Source organism: Hypanus sabinus, unplaced genomic scaffold (genome assembly GCF_030144855.1).
Source record: "Hypanus sabinus isolate sHypSab1 unplaced genomic scaffold, sHypSab1.hap1 scaffold_234, whole genome shotgun sequence".
NCBI classification, from domain to species: domain Eukaryota; kingdom Metazoa; phylum Chordata; class Chondrichthyes; order Myliobatiformes; family Dasyatidae; genus Hypanus; species Hypanus sabinus.
This window is the reverse complement of record NW_026780455.1, coordinates 301,647-321,930: the sequence shown is the minus strand read 5'-3', so window position 1 is coordinate 321,930 and position 20,284 is coordinate 301,647. Positions and strand designations below refer to the sequence as shown.

General features: G+C 46.7%; 1 gene segment (V, D, J or C); it reads right to left on the bottom strand.

Moving 5' to 3' along the window:
* Nucleotides 1-16,814: 16,814 nt before the first annotated feature.
* Nucleotides 16,815-17,723, bottom strand: LOC132387909 (T cell receptor beta variable 30-like). The segment is given in 2 exon segments: nt 16,815-17,125; nt 17,675-17,723. Coding segments are annotated over 2 exon segments (360 nt in total).
* Nucleotides 17,724-20,284: the final 2,561 nt, after the last annotated feature.

Genomic DNA, 20,284 nt, shown 5'->3' with positions numbered 1-20,284 from the left:
AACATGTACTCCGGACCCTTTCCGGCGAATTGTCGGTACCAGTACAACCAGTTGTTAGCAGTGATACGACCCTCGACTGTGCAACGCAGGGTCACATTCCGGCCGGCAGTTCCGGAGAAAGCCGGTGTCTGGTGGATCGTCACCGAGGTCGTGTCTGGAAAAAAGAGACAGATTTGGCTTAACGGGGAGAAGGGAAGCGTAGACGCGGATCAATGGGGATTGGGGATGAATAGGGCGCATTGAAGGAAGCAAAAAAGATGACTGAAGAAGGAGACATTTCGACAGGAGATAGAAATTTAATGGCGGCGGCAGAGGGCAGATAGTCTGCGGACGCGAGGCCTCTTAAGTATATAAGGAATGAATCCGAGACGACGGGAGGGGAAAGCAAGTGGAAGGGACGTGAAGGAAAGCAGAAGCAGAGAGAGGGAAATAAATAATATTTGGGAACTGTCACCCACAGCGGAAGGCGAGGATGAATTGCAGAAAGAGAAACATCTTCCTTGTCGGGTTGACTCTCTCAGTGGTGAAAGTGGCGCCTGCAGCAAAGACGAATTCATTCATTTCTATCCCGATTGTTACATATACCAGTGACGTAGGTGTACTTGAGGACGTAGCTATTGGGCACTCCCCTTCCATACTTCAACCCGATTCGAGGGCTGCTGCTTCCGGTCCACCAGGTTGGCCACACAATACAGTCTCACTGTGGCTGTCCTCGTCCGTCCCTCTCCTTTTTTTCCTCTCCACATTTAGCTCACCATGTGTGATTTTTTAATGCTCCCAGGTCTTTGTAATTTTGGAAATCTATACAGACCTTTGAAGGAAGGAGGATTCGATGCCCCAACACGATTCGAGAGTTGAGCTGCATCCGCTCTCCCAAGTTGATCAGGTAACACTCTCCCTCTCTCCTTCCCACCCTCTCACTTTATTCATCTCTCCCCCACCCCCATCTCACATTGTGGATTTATTTAAGCTCACAAATTTTGTAATTTTGGAATCTGTGTGCCACGTTGATCACCAGACGCCCTCTTTCTCTTCCCCTGGCACTACATGAACGGCTTCCCCCACTTGGTCACTGATAACCTGAAATAGTTTGTTTCCCTCCTCCTGTGTCTGTCTCAGTATCAGTCCAACCCTTTCACCTTCGGAACTCACTACGTGTGATGTATTTATTGCCCCCAAGCCTTCGACTTTCGATGCCTCTTTCTGTCTCTGCCGGAGCTTCCATCTTTGTCTCCTAGTCTTTGTTGCATCGCAGCCGGAGAAAATTCAACTTTACAAAAATAATTTTTCCCTTTCATTCCCTTCGAAAAATCTAACATAAATTCCACTGCAGTGCATTTACGCCCCCTAGTCGTAGCAGCCTGTGCCTGCACATGTCGCCCTCCGATCTCGCTCAATGGCAGAGGTACAGAGAGCAGATCTGTAAGCAAGAACAGATTGTGCTCCAGTATCTTACCTAAAGGATGTGTGTCCATGCACATCTTCATGCTCTTACCAGGTTCCAGGAAGCAACCTTTTTTTTTCATTGCAAACTTCTGTTCTGTGTTACCTTGGCAGCTATATCAAGCATTCATCAAATTTAACTCTTTCTTTTCAAGGGTCGAATATGAAGAGTTGGCCGCAAGTTTGGTTCACTGACTGAGTCCCTGAGCAAGCACAGGCATGAAGTGTGAAGTCGCGATCTTGAGCAGACCTTCGTTATCTGATCTGCCGTGCCGTCTATCCGGCGTCCACTCGCTGACTAACGGCAGACATTTCCGGATGAAGCGGCTCGTTCCGAAATGTCGGGATCATTCTCGTGCACCTCCTTCGACTCTCTCCAATTTCAGCTTATCCGTTCTGAGGGAAAGGGCCCAGTACTGCTCACCACAGCCCAAGCCAAGCCTCCCGGTGCTTTATGAAGTCTAAACATTATATCGTTGCTTTTAGATTCTAATTCACACGAAATTAATACAAACGACGTATATGCCCTATACAGCACAGACATAAACAGCAAATTAACCGAGATGGAATCCTTAATAAGGATTTCCAAATCTCTTCGGACATCATTTATTGTGAATTTTCTTTCCATTTAGAATAAAGTCAATATTTGTATTTCTTCTACCGATGTGCACGACAATACACTTCCCATGACTGCCTTCTCTTATGCCTTTACTACCAATCAGTCATAAGTCCTTCTGCGGCCACTCAGCTTCCTTATGAGTATCTGCCCCTCAATTTATCATACTTCCTTGATTCCGAGTGAAATTGGGTTTCGTTACAGCTGCACCAACCAAGAATAGTGAAGAAATATAGTAATTTACCCATAAATAATTAAATAATAATGTCAATCATTCAAGTGGAAATCGGTCCAGACCAGCCTGTTGGTTCAGGGTGTCTGACACTCCGAGAGAGGAGTTGTAAAGTTTGATGGTCACAGGCAGGAATGACTTCCTATGACACTCAGCGTTGCATCTCGGTGCAATGAGTCTCTGGCTGAATGTACTCCTGTGCCTAACGGGTACATTATGGAGTGGTTGGGAGACATTGGTTAAGATGGCCTGCAACTTGGACAGCATCCTCTTTCAGACAGCACCGTCAGAGAGTTCAGTTCCACCCCCACAACATCACTGGCCTTACGAATGAGTTTGTTAATTCTGTTGCTGTCTGCTACCCTCAGCCTGCTGCCCCAGCACACAACAGCAAACATGTTAACACTGGCCACCACAGACTCGTAGAACATCCTCAGCATCGTCCGGCAGATTTTAAAGGACCTCAGTCTCCTACGGAAATTGAAAAATATTTGTTTAGACAGGGTCTGATGAGGGATAGGCAGCATGGCATTGTGCATGGTAGTTGATGGTTAACCAATCTTGGAGATTTTACAGGAAGTTACCAAGAAATTCGATGACGACAAGGCAGTGGATAACGTCTACATGGAATTTAGCAAAACATTTGACAGGATCCTACATGACAGGTTGGTGAGAAGGGTTCGGTTGTTTGGCATACAAAAAACGTAGTAAATTGGATGAGATATTGGGTTTTAGGAAGAATCCAGAGAGTGATAGTAGATGGTTGTCACTCTGCCTGAAGGGCTGTGACCAGTGGTGCGCCACAGGGATCAACGCTGATTCCTTTGATGGTTGCCATCCACTGCATTTCGATGAACTGGATGATAATGTGGTTAATTGGATCAGCAAAGTTACAGATGGCCCCAAGCCATCTATATTCCAAATCTATCACCAAATATATTCCCGTTGTAAAGAAAGACAAAATAGATCATTCAAAGTCAAAGTAAATGTATTATCAAAGTGCGTGAGCACTCAATGGCCACTGGATTGCAAGTGTATGATCGTGGTCTTCTGCTGCTGTAGCTCATCCACTTCAAGGTTTGACATGTTGTGCCTTCAGAGATGTTCTTTTGCACACCACTGTAAAAATGCGTTGTTATTCGAGTTACTGGTTCAAGTTAACAGGAAGGTGCCAGCCTGCCAATCTCCTCTGACCTCGCTCATTAACAAGGCACTTACACCCACAGAACTGCTACTCACTGGATACTTTTCATTTCTCTCTCTCTCTTTCTGACTGCCTCAATCTCTCTCTCCCTCTCTCTCTCTCTCTGTCTCTCTGTGCAGCCAATGACTGTCACTGCTCCGCCTTACTCTATGTCTGCACTGGGTAATATTTTGATCAGTTCTCTGTGGAGTCCAAACCATCTGTAGTGATATGACGGACACTTTTACACCGTACTGTACCTCTACCCGCCTCCCCATTTTCTCTCTTCTTCCATTTCGCTCACACTCTCTCACTCTCTTTCCATGTCTGCACACCTGCGAGTCCATTTCCCTCTGACTTCCATTGTTTTTTTTTTGCCTCCCCCCGCCCCCATGTCCGACCCTTGGCTTAAAATCTCAGTGTGAATGGAACTGTACAGAGAGAGCTGCGGATCCACGGGTTCATGGCGCTGGAAGTTCAGACTACGTCAGTGCCACGTGGCGCCGGCGCCTCAAGCGCTCTTCCCTCATTGGTTATTCGCGCGGAGATATGCCGATGTCATATGTCAGGTGGCGAACCATTGAGTCGGGTCCTCAACAATGAACCTTGCGACACGCGGAGTGTGATCTGCGCGGCAAGACATCGTTCTTCCAGCAATGCCGGAATCGCAAGTGAATATCCCGGACCTGCAACGAGCGGCAATTTATTCACCCGCCGGCTGGAAGATTTCAGACACATCACTACGCTCATCTTTCTCTTGGCTCTAAAGCCGTTCAGAGAATATGATGTCGATTGCGGAATCATAGAAAAGAGGACACGCGTTCAGCCCATTACGACCGATGTATTCCCTTCCCTCCCACGTAACGCTTCACTTACGTATCTGTCAGCCGTGCGCCGGACTGAGAGCGTCTGAAATGTCCCGAATAAATCTGCCCCAGCAAAGAAGGAAATCTATCAAGAAAGAATGGAAAAGAGAATGTAGAGCCGGGTAAGGCAGGGAACGAGAAATAAAGTGTGTGTCTCTGTGAGGCAGAAAGAAAGTGAGAAAGAAATAAAGGAAGAAAAACACAAAGAACGGATGATAAATAGAAGAAAAAAGGAGAAAGAAAGACAGTAATGAAGAATGAGAGGCTGGAGACAGATAGACAGTGACAGACTGAAAGACAGAATAAATGAATGCGTGAATGGAAGGAAGAAAGAAAGAAGCGGAGAAAAGAGGGGATAGAGCAGAAGGGACTTGTATTTTCTATGTTCTCTCGGCCGTTGTATTTGTTGACCCTTTTTTTTTGAGCCTGTCGTCAATGCCGAACTGTGTCACCTTCCTCCTGTTTTGTTTGTAAACTTCTATGCAACATTCTGGTTTCTCTCCGCCCCCACTCCGACAGGCATCGATTTCCGTTCGCGCCCACACCCCCGCTCCGCGTCGTCTCTACAGTCTCCCTTATCTTTTCCTCTGCCGACCCGGGTGCTACAATGCAGAACTGACTCCAGGCGGCAGTAGATCCACCGTTGATACGTTCGTGCTTTGCGTTCAATACCCAGAAAATGAAACGCGTTTGGATAATGTGTTTGACAGAACAGCAGGTGAAATCGCAAGGCCTAAAATCCGAAGGGTCTATTCACCAGATAGCAACTGAAGTCCTAGTGTATGATTATCAGTAAATTTGGGTCGTCCGCACATTGCGGGCCGAGGCGCCTTTCCCTGCACGATAATGTTCTATTTTATACATGGAGTTATGACGGCGACTGTTTAAACAAGCACCTCATCTTCTCTGGAGGAGGAGGGGACTTGACTATCAAAACGAGAAAGCACATCTCGCGTCATTCAAACTCATCGAACTTTCATTGGCAACCGTGCCGCTGCTCACGTTTGGTCGCCCCGCCCCCTTGTTTGATTGACAGCTGACGCACTGCGTCTCCGGCAGGCGGCAGCGACCCCTGAGACTCTCAGGTTTTTGCTCAGCTCCGCCGCCTCTCTTTGTTGCCGTGAACTCGCCAGCCGCAGTAATATAGGGCCGATGATCCCGCCTCCAGGCCTGGGGACTTCAGGCAGAACTCGTTATTATTCGGCCTTTCTGCGGTGAAACCGCCCACAGGCCCTGCAGATTCCTGGTGACCGGCAAGCGCAAATGTAAATGAGGTTGCGAAGCGGCTTGCCAGGCTACTACCTGTACCAGAGCAACGTGTTACCGGAGCGAGCAGCGCCTTCAAGTGTGCACTCCAGTTCCGCTTCCCCGCTCGGGGACGCGGAGAGAGCCGGTGCCTGGTGGATCGTCACCGAGGGCGCGTCTGAGAAAGAAGAGGAAGGTGCTGTATGAATGTAGGCGTTCCGAGAAGTAGGGGAGGGGAGGGTGACGGCGAAGATGGGGGAATTCAAACAGAAGGGTTGAAGCTGGAGAGAGTGGAGAGGGTTCTTCAGAGGGAAGATAGCGCGAACACGGCAGGTATCGTAGTCTCGAGGAAGGAATGAGACTGAGAATTAGCGGTTGGTGGAATCGCTTTCCAGCGCTGCCGAATCCGGGTTCGATTACCACTGCACTCTGTACTGACTTTCTCTGCCGGAAACGGTGGGCTTTTCTCCGGGTGTCCCGGTTTCCTCCCACATTGACCTGGGGCTTGATGGGTTAATTGGTCACGTGGGTGTAATTGGGCAACACGTTCCTGGTGGGTCGAAAGGCTGGGCTGTCTCTCAGGAAGAGGAAATAATTTACCGGAAGACGTCCCTGAATATTTGGAGCCGGTGTACCTCTTCCTTTCTCTTCCTGACCCATCACAATTGAATCGGGAAATAGATGCGATAGCAAATAGGTCACAAGGTCCTGTTTCTCATTAATATATATTTTAACTACTCACTGCACCCCGGAACCCTTTCAAGGTGCATAGGACGCCGACATCTGATCGAAAGAACCGTCTGTCCTGAGCCCGACGTTCAATTTGTCCCCAGGTATGATCCATCTCCCCGGTGTAAGGAGAATCTGTTGGGTTTCCTGTACGTCTGCGTTTTGCGTGATAGAACTGGGAGCCCCGTTGCAACTACACAGCCCTTGGAAGACGCGTCACTTCATGTTCACGAGTTTCTCGTCTCATTATCGGTCGCATTCAAAAAGTGACGAAAAACCCGGACTGAAGATCGGTGAGAAGACTGCACATAACGAAAGACGGGGTGGGAAGATCAGAGAGCGGAATATCTTCTTTCATCTGAATGCTTCAGAGCAGGACGTGTAACGCTGTACCTCCTCCACATCTTTCATCGATTCGCCACTACGGGGCGCACGACTGAATGGCAGAACCACCTCACACAGTGTTTGAAAGGACTCGTGTTTCCTGTTTTGCTGACAGCAACGACACCTCTGACAGGTAGAGTTTTTGTACAGCTGCCCCGGCACTCTGAACCGCCGTGATCACTCCAGGCGCAGAAATACACGGACGACGAATCCGCCTCCAGTTTGTCGGACTTCAGGAAGAATTCGTTGGTGTGCGGTCTATCCGCCGAAAAACCGTCGACCAGTCCCTTTGGCTGCACGAACTTAGCAATGCTCGAGTAAAACATGTTCTCCGGACCCTTTCCCGGGGATTGTCGGTACCAGTACAACTCAATACTCGCACTGGTACTACCCTCGACTCTGCAATTCAGGGTCACCTTCTGGCCGGGAGTTCCGGAGAAAGCCGGAATCTGGTGGATCGTCACCGAGGTCGCGTCTGGAAATAAGAGACGGGGGCACAGAACGGGATGAATAAACATGGAGAGGCTAGTCAATGTGAAAGTGGAGAAAAGGGGGTGCATTGAGGGAACCAAAGAGGAGGATGGAAGTCGGGAAAGCTCGAGAAGAGATCGGAATTTAGAGGCTGTCGCAGAGGGCAGATCGTGTGCGTACACGACTGCTCGAACGAAATAAATGATGAGTACAAGACGGCAGGTGACGGGAATGTGAAAGGTATACGGATACAGAGAAATTTTAAAAAAAAGCATTTTCAGCTTTCACTCACAGTGGATGGCGAGAACAAAGAGCAAAAACAGAAACATCCTTCTTGGAGGGTTTATTCTCTCAGTCATGATAGTGCGTGTAGAGAGAAATTATCCACTCAGTTCAATCCCGGTTGTTACTTATATCAGTGACATATGTCGCGTTGCGGAAGTGTCGATTGGCCACGCCCCTGATCTGCTCCAAAACGATTGAGAGGTGTACCGCTTCCGCTGTAGCTACTTGACCACAGAACACTCTCCCTCTCTGACGCTCTCCTTGTCCTTCCCAATCTCTTTCTTCCTCACCCCCGGTTATCTCACTGTCTGCGATATATTTAAGCTCCCAGGTCTATGTGATTTCGATATTTTTCTCCAGTTGGATACTGGAGAAAAGATGCGTGTCCATTTACATCATCATGCTCTGAACAGGTTCCAGCCTGAAATCGTTTTGTTCTTATAAACTTCTGTTCTGTACTGCACTGTTCTGCAGATCCACTAAACATGAATCAAATTTAACTCTTTCTATACAGGAGTTGAATGTGAGTATTTGGGCGCACGCTGGGTTCAGTGACTTGAATCCTAAAGCAAGCGAATGCAAGAATTGATGAAATATATCTGCACGTAACGTTGGAAACATTCTCGGTCAACTGCTTTAAAACTATTTCAGCTCATCCATTTTTAGATACGTGGCCGAAAAAGAGGTTACAAAGCTCCAACTGTGGCCTCATTGGTGCTTTATAAATTCACAATGATACATCGTTGTTTTGCCATTCTAATTCAGTACTTGAATCCTTATTCACAAGGCAGAAAGTGCAAAGGTGCGACCTCGCGTAAACGCTCGTCAACTGATCAGTCACGCCGACACTCGGGCGTCGACTCGCTGATTGACGGCAGACATCTCCTGATGGTGTGTCTTTGCGCGAAACGTCAGAATCATTCTCGTGCGCCTCCTTGAAACTCTCTCCAAATTTAGTTCATCCATTCTTCAATCAGCGGCCCAAAACACCGCTGCTTTCCATCTTCCTGCATCTGACGATTCTCTTCTGTTTCAAACCCCAAGATCCGCCCCAAGTCCTGTGAAATAACTAAGCAAATAAATAAACAGGTAGATACATAGATGTATAGATAGATTGACAGATAGATCGATAGGTAGGTTGGTTGATAGATAGATACTTGGATGAATAGATATTTATATATATATATATATATATATATATATATATATATATATATAGATAGATAGATAGATAGATAGACAGATAGATAGATAGATAGATAGATAGATAGATAGATAGATAGATAGATAGATAGATAGATAGATAGATAGATAGATAGATAGATAGATAGATAGATAGATAGATAGATAGATAGATAGATAGATAGATAGATAGATAGATAGATAGATAGATAGATGGATAGATAGATGGATCTATAGATAGATAGCTATTCGCACACACTCCCATATCGGCTAGTACCCCATTATATGCCGGAAACACCAAATCAGCGAGCAATCCCAAATCCGCGGACACACATAGTTCAGCTGATAACCCCAATTTAGCCGACACCCACCAAGTGTCATTCACCAACAGATCATCTCCAAATCCGATGCATAATCGTTATACCATCCCTCAACATCTCTTAACAACCACCATTTTCCGGCCCACTCTTATCTTCGCACAATGAGGTCCCGCTTTCCTTCGACAATCCTCACAGTTCACGATGTGAGTCCTCGCGCCGTACACCGAATTTCCTCTGTCCCTCGACAATCCCCACTATTTGCAGTTTGTATTCTACCCAGTACAACGAGGGCCCTCTGTTGCTCACCATTAACCACTAATCACGGTGTTTTTATTAAATCCTTATGCCAGGAGACAAACAACATTTTAATTTCTATAGTGAGTGCCATACATTGAACCTTATGAAGCACATTGTGTCCTGCATAGAGCAGTCTCTGGCATTCAAACTTTCTCCTCCTCTACCTGCCTGAGCTTCCATCTCTGGCTCTTGGCACTAGCCGAAGAGAAAATGGACTTTTACAGATGTAATGTGATACTTTAAATACCCGAGAAATAACTAGCATAAATTTTAGCACAGTGTTTGCCCGCCCCCTAGTGGTAGCAGCCTGTGCTTTCACACCTAGCTCGATTGTATTGATGTAGACTTCTTATTCACGATGCGTGTCCGAACATCGTTATCCAATCCCTCCCTGTTTCTGAACCATCCGTATTAACCGGCACTCTCCTATCTTCGTGCACCGAGACCTCTATGTACCTGGACAATCCCCACCATTCACGGTGTTTGTCCTTCCCTTGTTATCCAATCCCTCCCTGTTTCTGAACAATCCCCATTAACTGGCACTCTCCTACCTTCCTGCACCGTGGTCCTTCTGTCCCTCGACATTCTCCACCATTTCCGTTGTGTTTGCCAAACCCTTATGTCACTTGCTTCATCTGTTCCTGAACCGTTCAATACTCCCCGTATTCTGTGCATTCATCAATAGACAAAGAAAATAACGAGCTTGAAATTGATCTTGGGTACTGAACATTGTTGGCTCACAGAAAGGTTCCGATCCTCCCAGACCGAAGATGCGTGGGAAGACCGCACGTGACAAGGAAGACTGGAGTGGAACGCTGAGTGTGCGGATTGTCTTCTCCCAGCTGAATGCTTAAGAAGAGGAGGGAATTTAAAGCTACTGTACAACAACATCGCCCCTTATTTCAAGGATTGGACGCTTCGGCGCACAATACGTAGACCCACCTACAACCATATGATTGACAGGCGTCGTGTTTACTGTTTTGCTGACAGCAGCGAGCCGTTTTTGTACAGTTGCCCCGTCACTCTGAGCCGCCGTGATCACTCCAGGCACAGAAATACACGGCCGACGAATTCGCTTCCAGCTTGTCGGACTTCAGGAAGAACTCGTTGCTCTGCGATCTCTCCGCCGTAAAACCGTCGACCAATCCCTCTGGCTGGACGTACATAGCTGTCATAGTGTAAAACATGTTCTCCGGACCCTTTCCCGGGTATTGACGGTACCAGTACAACACGTTACCAGCACTGCTACAACCTCGACTGTGCAGCGAAGCGCAACCTTCTGGCCAGGAAGGGCGGAGAAATCCGAAGTCTGGTGGATCGTCACCGAGGTCACGTCAAGAAAAATAGACGGGGGTGGCATAGGTGGGGAATGAACACGGACACCATGGTTAATAGGGAAGGGGAGAAAGAGGGTACATTGAGGAAAGGAAAGAGAAGACCTGAAGTCGGGAGAGCTCCAGAGGTGGACGGAATTTGGAGTCGGCGGCAAAGGGAGATAGTGTGAGGACGCCATGATTCGTAACTAAATAAATAAAGATTGCGAGACTAGCGGAAGGTAACGCAAGTGAGGGGGAATCTGACAGGAACAGAGACGCAAAGAAATAAAAAGAATATTTTTTGTCAAGTTCACTCACAGTGGCAGGCAAGGATGAACCGCAGAAACAGGAACATCTTTCCTGCCGGTTTTATTCTCTGAGTGATGGAAGAACTGCGTGCAGCAGAGAGGAATCCATTCACTTTTACCCCGTTTGTTACGTATCCCAGTGACGTAGATGTTTTTGCGTAAGCAGCGATCAGCCACGCCCCTTCCTTGAACCAGCCCCGATTCGAGATATAAGCCTCCCTCTGGCGCAGCAGAGAAACTGTCCGTCTCTCACTCGACACACCCACCATCACATTGACTCGTTACTCTGGCATCTAATCGCATCATTCACTGTGCATTCCCTATGCATCTACACCAAAGACCCGCTGTTTGTCGTCGTTCCGCACCATTTCCGGTGAGTGTCCTGCCCTTCTACGCCGAACCCCCAAATTTGCTGATCATTTCACGCCGTTCACGTACGCGACCAGAACCCATGTAAGATGGAAAACCTATCAGACTCTTACTCTCAATAATCAACCAGGTATTCTGAAAAAAAAAAACAGAAAGACAAAACTCGAGTACATAAAAGTTACCGACCACATTCGGTAAACCAGCGAGGTCACATCCATTGCTCAAATGAAAATAAAACATGTGTTTAACGATAGAGGAGCTATCCTTTCAATGACAGAACACAAAGGGGAGAGGGACGGCCGTCCACTGGTGCTTGGTCATTGGTGGTCTGACCTTGCAGTTTAGGGACACGAGTTCGGACGGAGTTCTTGACCCTCTACCAAGCTAAACAACGGCCAATGTCGCACGACGTGAGGCCAGCAAGAACGCTGCACCTGACTATGGATCTGTGCCGTTTAGACTCACTTGGGTTCAACGGCAGAATAACTAGGATGCAACGTGTCCCACTTGCCATCATCGGCCCGAGTTAGAGAACATCAAATGGTTAGCGCAATGCCAGCATTCAGGAGAACCACTTTGCGTTTCCTGTTTCGACTACTGCTATGCTACTGGCTAGTGGACAGCTGCGTCACTTCCTGCGCGTCATAAACGAGCACAATTACAATTCAACAGCCGAAAGAAGGGCGAAGATGGAAATACGGTTTGGTATTGAACGACAATGTCCGTGCTTGATGAAGAAGGAAATGCACTTCTTTTGATTGGTTAACTAATCAGAGGTCTAGGAGCCATAACCAATAAAGTCGCAGTTATTAGTCTCCAGGTGTTTATTATTTCCTGTATATTCTCTCTCTCTCTCTCTCTCTCTCTCTCTCTCTCTCTCTCTCTCTCTCTCTCTCTCTCTCTCTCTCTCTCTCTCTCTCTCTCTCTCTCTCTCTCTCTCTCTCTCTCTCTCTCTCTCCTCTCTCTCTCTCTCTCTGTCCTCTCGCTCTCCATCGGTCACTCTCACTCACTTTCTAAATCCCTCTCTCCCTTTATTTACCTATCTACCCATCAGTCTATCTATTTATCCATCTATCCATCCATCTGTTGAAGTTTGTATCTGTATATGGATATATCTTTCTACCATTCCTTTATCGAACAATAATTCTAATTTTCGTTCATCTGTTGTGATGTCACTGGTATCCGTTCTGGGGAAGGTACAAAACTGATGGGCTACACCTCAACACGAGGGTGAACAAATTCCATTCCTGACAGGTTTTGAACGCTATCCCTGCAAATAATTTAACTGCTTCAGTTGTAAATGTTGCTGTGGCTCCAAGCGGGCTGGGCAAACGTCTTCTGCTTCGTAAGAAATTCGAGTCGTTCACGGTTTCCTTTTGTGTGAAGTACCTTTTCCTCCTGATCTGATTTCCTGATATTACCTACTGGGTTGTGCAGATGGGAAGAATCAAAAGGCAATTGCATCTGGATATTGAGGCTCAATGCGCAGCGACCCCTGGTGGTGGGAGACAGCGGGTCCTGAGCCTTAGGCGATTGTGCAGAACAGTTTTTGTCAGGGGCGGCTCGACTTCTCAACCTCTGTGCGCTACTACAGGCGCAGAAATAGACGGCCGCGTGAGAGTGCGAGGCATTCTTTAGTTCCAGCTGAAAGAAAGTGCTGCTGGATCTTGTTGCCGCGTAAGACTCCGACGTGTAACTGTTGACGATATCTATTCCAGCAGAATAGAAAAGAGCTTCTATTGCCCCGTCCGGTCGCTGTCTGTACCAATACATATTAGTATAGCCCGAATTCAGCAGAGTGCATTGGACGGTGCTTGACTCTCCCAATCCAACTGACAGGGAAAGGGACGACTGTTCCACATACATGGTCAGAATCCCTGCATGGAAAAAATACCATTAGAGTCTAATTTCTCTCAACAAATGGTAGCCCGTTCTCTGAAACTGAATTACCTTCCCCAGGACCATTATTAACCTGACTTACGCGGGATCAATGCCAGGATCAGCGGAAGACAATATGTTCCCCGCATCGTCGTTTGCAGAGTAGACCCTGACTTTGGGGTGGAGTGCCGTTGAAGACAAGCTTTCCTAAGAAATGTTCTGCGTTGCTCGATATAGTTGCTGCTGTCGATTGGCCCTATGACGTCTATCACTTCCTGTGTAATTGATGGGCGGTACGTTCTTCCTTTGTCTTCAGAAGAAAACCGAATGAGAGTGGAGGTCGCAGGTTCTGCAGAGTCGCTTGATTAAAGAACCATAAATACAAGAATACACACACGCATACACACACACACACACACACACGCACGCACACACATACACACACACACACACATACATACACACATACACACACACACAAACAAACACACACACACACGCACATACACACACACAAACACACACACACAAACACACACAGACACAAACACACACACACAAACACACACACACAAACACACACACACCCACACACACACACACACAGACACACACACACGCACACACATACACACACACACACACAAACACACACACAAACACACACACACATACACACACACAAACACACACACACACAAACACACACAGACACAAACACACACACACACAAACACACACACACGCGCACACGCACACACGCATACACACACACACAAACACACACACAAACACACACACACACACACACTCACACACACCACACACACACACACACACACACACACTTGTATCTATGTATCTATCTATGTTTGTGTGTATTTATCTATGTATCTATTTATTTATCCACGGATCTTCCTGAATTATTCAAAATGCTTCTGAATATTTCTCCGCATCCCTGACTCAGATGCTGAAAGCGCGTGAACGCCACAGGGATTTCGTGTTGGGTGAATGAAGAAGCTGTGGTGATACATCAGCTATGGGAAACTCTTTGCTTTTCCTGGTTAGAACAGAAACAATCAATATTGCTGACCCAGGGTATGGAATGGTATACGTCAGAAATTAATAATGAACTGTGAACTTGCTATATCTGTATCTGTCTCTCCAAACATCTATCTATCTATGTACGTATGTATGTGCGTATATATGCATGTATGCATGATTCTATCTATCTATCTATCTATCTATCTATCTATCTATCTATCTATCTATCTATCTATCTATCTATCTATCTATCTATCTATCTATCTATCTATCTATCTATCTATCTATCTATCTATCTATCCATCCATCTATCTATCTATCTATCCATCTATCTATCTATCTATCCATCTATCTATCTATCTATCTATCTATCTATCTATCTATCTATCTATCTATCTATCTATCTATCTATCTATCTATCTATCTATCTATCTATCTATCTATCTATCTATCTATCTATCTATCTTTCTATCTATCTCACCGAATTATGCGGAATTATCCATAATGCATTTGTGTGTGTCTACTGGTTCACTGACTCTGGACCCGCAGACTGAAAGCGCGTGAATGTCACAGAGAATTTCGTGGCGAGTTGATGCAGACGTTGCGGTTATACAGCAAACACAAAACGTCGTTTGTCCCCTGGTAGGAAAAGAAGCGAAAGATCAGTAGGAGCTCAATATGCTCCTGCCTCGGGTTGGGCAATCGCTCCTCTAGACGGAATACTGCGAAAGATGAGAAGTTGCAGCGACGGTCTGCAGAGTTGATAATATAAATAACACAACATACACTCCGTGGAATCATTATCAGCTACAGATACGCAGTGACTCCACAGATATTCCGCTTTCTCCACTGAGAACCCGCTCTAACATCCATGTTTCAATCGTTGTGTCCTTTTCAAAATTACAATCGTATCTATCCACGTTTTCATTCAAGTTAGCCAGATGACGTGGCCACTTTAGTAGACAGCTCTACGCCCACTCGATAATGCGAATGTCTCATCAGCCAATCGTGTTGCAGCGTCAATACAGAAGAACATGCAGAGATGGTCAAGAGGTTCCATTCCGAATCAGTCCAATCATCAGAATAGGGAAGAAATGTGAGCTAATTTACTTTGGTTGTAGAATGCATATTGGTGCCAATCCGGTAGAGGTTGTATATCTCAGAAACGACTGAAATCCTCGGATATTCACACACTAATTTCTCTTGTGTTTACAGAGAATGTCGCGAAACACTGTTGTGGTAATTACGTGGTTGAAAACACCCGGTTAATGGCCGATGTCAGAGGAGAACGGTCAGACTCTTTCAAGCTGAGAGGACGGCGGCAGCGTTTCAAGTTCCCACGTGTTACAACAGTGGTGTGCAGAGGAGCATCTCTGAATGCACAATATGTAGAACCTTGGAGAGAATTGACTGCAATGGCAGCGGACCACGAACATACTGTGAGTTGCCATTTTATTAGGTACAGGATGTCACCAAACGGAAGTTTCCCCGATTAATTACATAACTATACAAGGCATAGATGCATGTGTCAGATTTTAGCATTTGTACAGATGCATCCGTAAGACAAACTTTTACAGATGCAACGTCTTAAATTTTGCGCGTTGTTGTGTGCAGTTCGATCAGGGCAATGTGCAGCGATACATTGAGTGCTGATGCCCTCAAGTGGCTAAAGGCCGATTCCACACCTTTTGGTGAATAGGTGGAAAGTTTTTACTGTGGCCGGAAACTAGTGCTCCAGCGCTCTTGATGGCCTTATAGTAAAGTGTTACATTAGATGCTTCAGGCCGAGACCGTTTATCAGGACTGAGAGTGAAAAGTGCACGGGGAGGGGTTTGGAGAACGATGCCTGAAATAAAATTTGCCGGATGAGTTAAAGGACAGCTGGAATGTGATAGGTGATGTCAGGTTGAAGGGAAAGGTCAAAGGTTGGACTGATAGAGTATAGTGATAGGGATTTGGAATTACAATTCTTGGCCGCAGAGAATTCCTGTGCAGTTATGCGGTGAAAAGCTTGTCGCAGAGATCAATTCATAACATTTTGATTTGAAATAGAGAAAGGTAAATTAATAAATTTGTTTACACTAGCTGCCTCTCTGGAGTTACAGTGAAAAGCTGGTCCTGCATACAGATCACAGTACTGGTGTATAATAAGGCTCATCAATAATATTTAAAACCGACATAGGAAACCGCATTGTGGGTGAACAGGACTACAGAGAGGTAGATTGTGAAGTAGAGAATCCACATTATTGTCCCATCCTCGAGCATAAGAATAGGGTAACGACGGTAAAGATCCTGCTGGATTGGTGACTGGAGCCTTTATTATCATCGGCTGCTTGACTGAGGTAACGAGGTGGACGGACAGAGGGGACGGTTGAGCGATGTGCTCAGCTGTGGATAGGGCCCTCTCCGGTTTCCCGCTGTCAATTGCAGAGCAGATGGTACAACAGTGCGTTATCCATCAAAGCCCCTTTGCTCGTCGATGTGATATCTGACATAGCAGGTGCACGCGCGGAAATGCAGCCGAGTGCAGCTCGTTCTTGACAGAAGGGAGCAGCCGAACATGGTCTTGTGCTGCCACCTACTGGTACAACATGGCGACTGAACCTCCCTGCTGCAGGCTGGAAGGTATTTGTAGTGGGAGACTCGTTATCTGAAGTTCTGTGCGCTACTACAAGCGCAGTAGTAGACGGCGGAGTGGGAGGCCGATGCCCGTCCCAATTCCAGTTTAAACAGAGTGCTGCTGCGTCTTGTAGCCGTGAAGGAATCGGATGTGTAGTTCGTGACCGAACCTTGTCCAGCAGAGTAGAAGAGACAATCTATTGCCTGGCCGGGTCGCTGCCTGTACCAATACATTCGTGTATAGTCCGTTTTCAGCAGCGTACACGAGACGCTGGCCATCTCACCCTCTACGACTGATAAGGAGGAAGGCGACTGGTCAACGAACACGGTCAGAATCCCTGTAAAACAGAAAATCGATTAATCTCCAATTTCCCTGAATGGCTGATCAGTTCGCGTGTGATCTTGACAGCAGGAATGGGCTGGCGTTCCCAAAATATTCTGTCCACTCTCCGGTTAACCCGAAGTTTCACACTATTCTGCACCGTGAAATTGGCGCAACACAGCATCCTGACACACATGCCCTCTAATTCAGATAAAACGAGACTCTTCGAACCGCAACGAGGAAGCGGGGTTAAATGTCGTTAAGCATATTCTCATTTGGTCTAGTTTCAATTTTGGCGCAGAACCCCACACACCCTCGGAGTAATCACGATACCCCCATCCAAGCCTAGCGAAACTGAAGGAAACGCGCAATTTCAATCGGGTCTGTTCGACCAGCGCGGCAAGGATTTATCAGTGGGAAGGCGCTTTCACATTCGGCTCATGAGTAGCAAGGTAGGCATCAAACCTTCGGCCTCATGTCCAGAAGATCTGCCAAGCCCAACCACGTACGATGCTGAAACACGTCGTTCCACACCCTTTCCCCGAGATCTGTGATTTGTACTTACGTGAGATCATCGCCACGATCAGCGGGAGGCGAACAATCCTCCGCACCATCATCTACAGGATGAGGATATTTCCTCTATGTGAAGCTCAGAGCCAACTCTCAGGGAAGTCTGTCTGTGTGGTCTGATGAAGGAACGAGATTCTCGTTGTTTTTGTGGAGATGACGTCACTTCCGCTACGGTGAACACCTTCGGACTGACGATGATACCCGAGGTGAGTTCATGCAATGCAGATACGTTCGGACGGTTTGAAGCTGGGAGGTGCACATTAATGGGAACCCGGTTTAAAATAATTGGCCAATGTTCCCGAGGTCAGGGTTTACGCAACCATAATGGAGCTTCAACCGTGTTTTGCTTCGATTGCAGAAACTAAACGTCACTTCACCATACCCTCAAAATAAGCGGCCTATTTGAGAAACGGTAGGAAAGGTCAAGAGAATATTAGAGGACAAATGGTGTCTGTAGGGCTGCGACAAGGGGCGAATGGAGAAAAGCCGCCTGGATGCTGTACGGAGGGGAACGGCCGGGGCAGACGGATGGTATGCGGGAACAGCAGCCGATTGTGACATTTCATATTGGCTGATCCAAAATGCCAGCAAGTACAGAGTCTGGTGGAAGAGACAGTGAACAGTGTTCGAGGGAGCACCAGCCATCCGGTCGAGACAGAAAGTCAATCTTTTCTCTGACCCCAAGTGTTGCAGCGACAGCGCGGAAGAATTTTGTCAGCTGTGACTCTCCTTCTCCGGCTCTGGGCGCTACTCTCGGCGCAGAAATAGATGGCGGGGTGAGTGTGCGAGACAGTGCGAGGAACTGCTGCTGGTTTCCATGGTCGTGTAGGTCTCAGATGTGTATCTGTTGATTCGAGCTCCCCCGGCGGAATAGAAGAGAGTTACTTCTGCCTTGTCGGGTCCCTGTCTGTACGAATAGAAAATGGTGTTGCCCGTGTTCCGCGGTGTGCGTTGATCTGTGTCCCATTATAATCGGCAGAGAAGTCGGCGACTGCTCCACGTGCATGGCCGGAATCGATTCGATTCTAATTCCAAAGAATGCACGGCAACGCCTCAGCCTTTCTGGGTTTGGCTGGGACATTGTGGTGGATGCGGCCCAGTCCACCAGAGGCCCGCCTGATCAATTATCATATCCACATGGGAGCATCGAGAGACGAGAAAGCAGCCTCCATCGATAAGGACACTCGCCATGCAGGCCAAACTCTCTTCTCGCTGCTGCTATCGGGAAGAGGTACAGGAACCTCAGGACCCACACGACCACGATGAGGAAGAGTTACAGTCTTTCAACCAGCACAGTCCTTTACCAGTGTTTGGTAAATTCACTGATCACGACATTGATCAGGACTCACTTCCTGCACCTCGTGTTATCAATGTATTGTTTTTAACGTCTACCAGTTATTTATATATTTACTTATCGTTCTTTATATATATTATTTATTTTTTCTATCTACTTATCTGTCTATTTATTTATTTATTTATTTATTTGCTTATGTATTTATGTATCGATCTATCTGCCTATTTTTTGAATTATGTATTTCTTTGTTTGTTTGCCCAGTTTATCTTTATAACGCTGCTTCATTTTCTATCATTGTGTGTAATTTCTTTTCCCCATTTATTCTATTGTATTTATTTATTATACTGTGAGTACCTGTCTCAAATCGAATCTCGGGGTATCATGTGGAAAGCTGCACTTACGTTGATTATACATTCTCTTTCGTTGTTTCTTTCCTTCTGTCTGTCTCTCTCCCTCTCTTTCTTTCAATCTTCTTTCCATTTTCTTTCACTTTCCGACTTTCATACTTCTTTCCTCCATTTTCTCCCTTCATCTCGCCGTCTATGTATCTATTCACTCAATCTATCAAACCATCTCACTACCGTTCGGTTTTTTCACTGTCTGTCCACCTCCCCACTTTGCTGGCTCTCTCTCTCTCTCTCTCTCTCTCTCTCTCTCTCTCTCTCTCTCTCTCTCTGTCCACCTGAATTACTCATTACTCGTTGACGTAATCCTTGTTAACTGCAATAGAAATAGATAAAGCGTTCAAAGCCGTGGAAGAAACCGCCGCATCATTTCCAAGGGATAGGGTGGTAGAGTTTGAGCGTTGATTACCACGCCGTCCTTTTGACAGCGCAATTGTTGAATTGCAGTGGATGCATAAGAGCTAGCAGCACAAGAAATCTTGCGAATGAAAGCCTCTGCCCGATGATAGGACAGTTTTCACGACTCGACATCTCAGAGTCCCGTCAAAATGCCCCTGTTCTGCCGACAGACGGATCTGCACATCAGATGCTTCATGGTCCAACAGCGCCCTCTGCAGCAGACTCGGGATTATTGGCCGAATATGAATAAACACAAGGAAGGCCTTATTGATATCCAGCCTTCAGTCTGTCTGCATTCTAGCGACGGTCCCTAGTAGCCGATGGTAATGCCATGGGTCTTTTCAATCGTGAGTGGACGGCACTTAATGTATCAGCTAAGGTAGGGTTGAGGTTCGCGGATCCACGTGTTCACCCGTGACAATTTGTTTTATCGCTGAATTTAGTGTCATGGGCAATGTAGTAGGAAAACTCCAGCGGGTCAGTCAGCAGCGATGGCGGGTACCGCTGC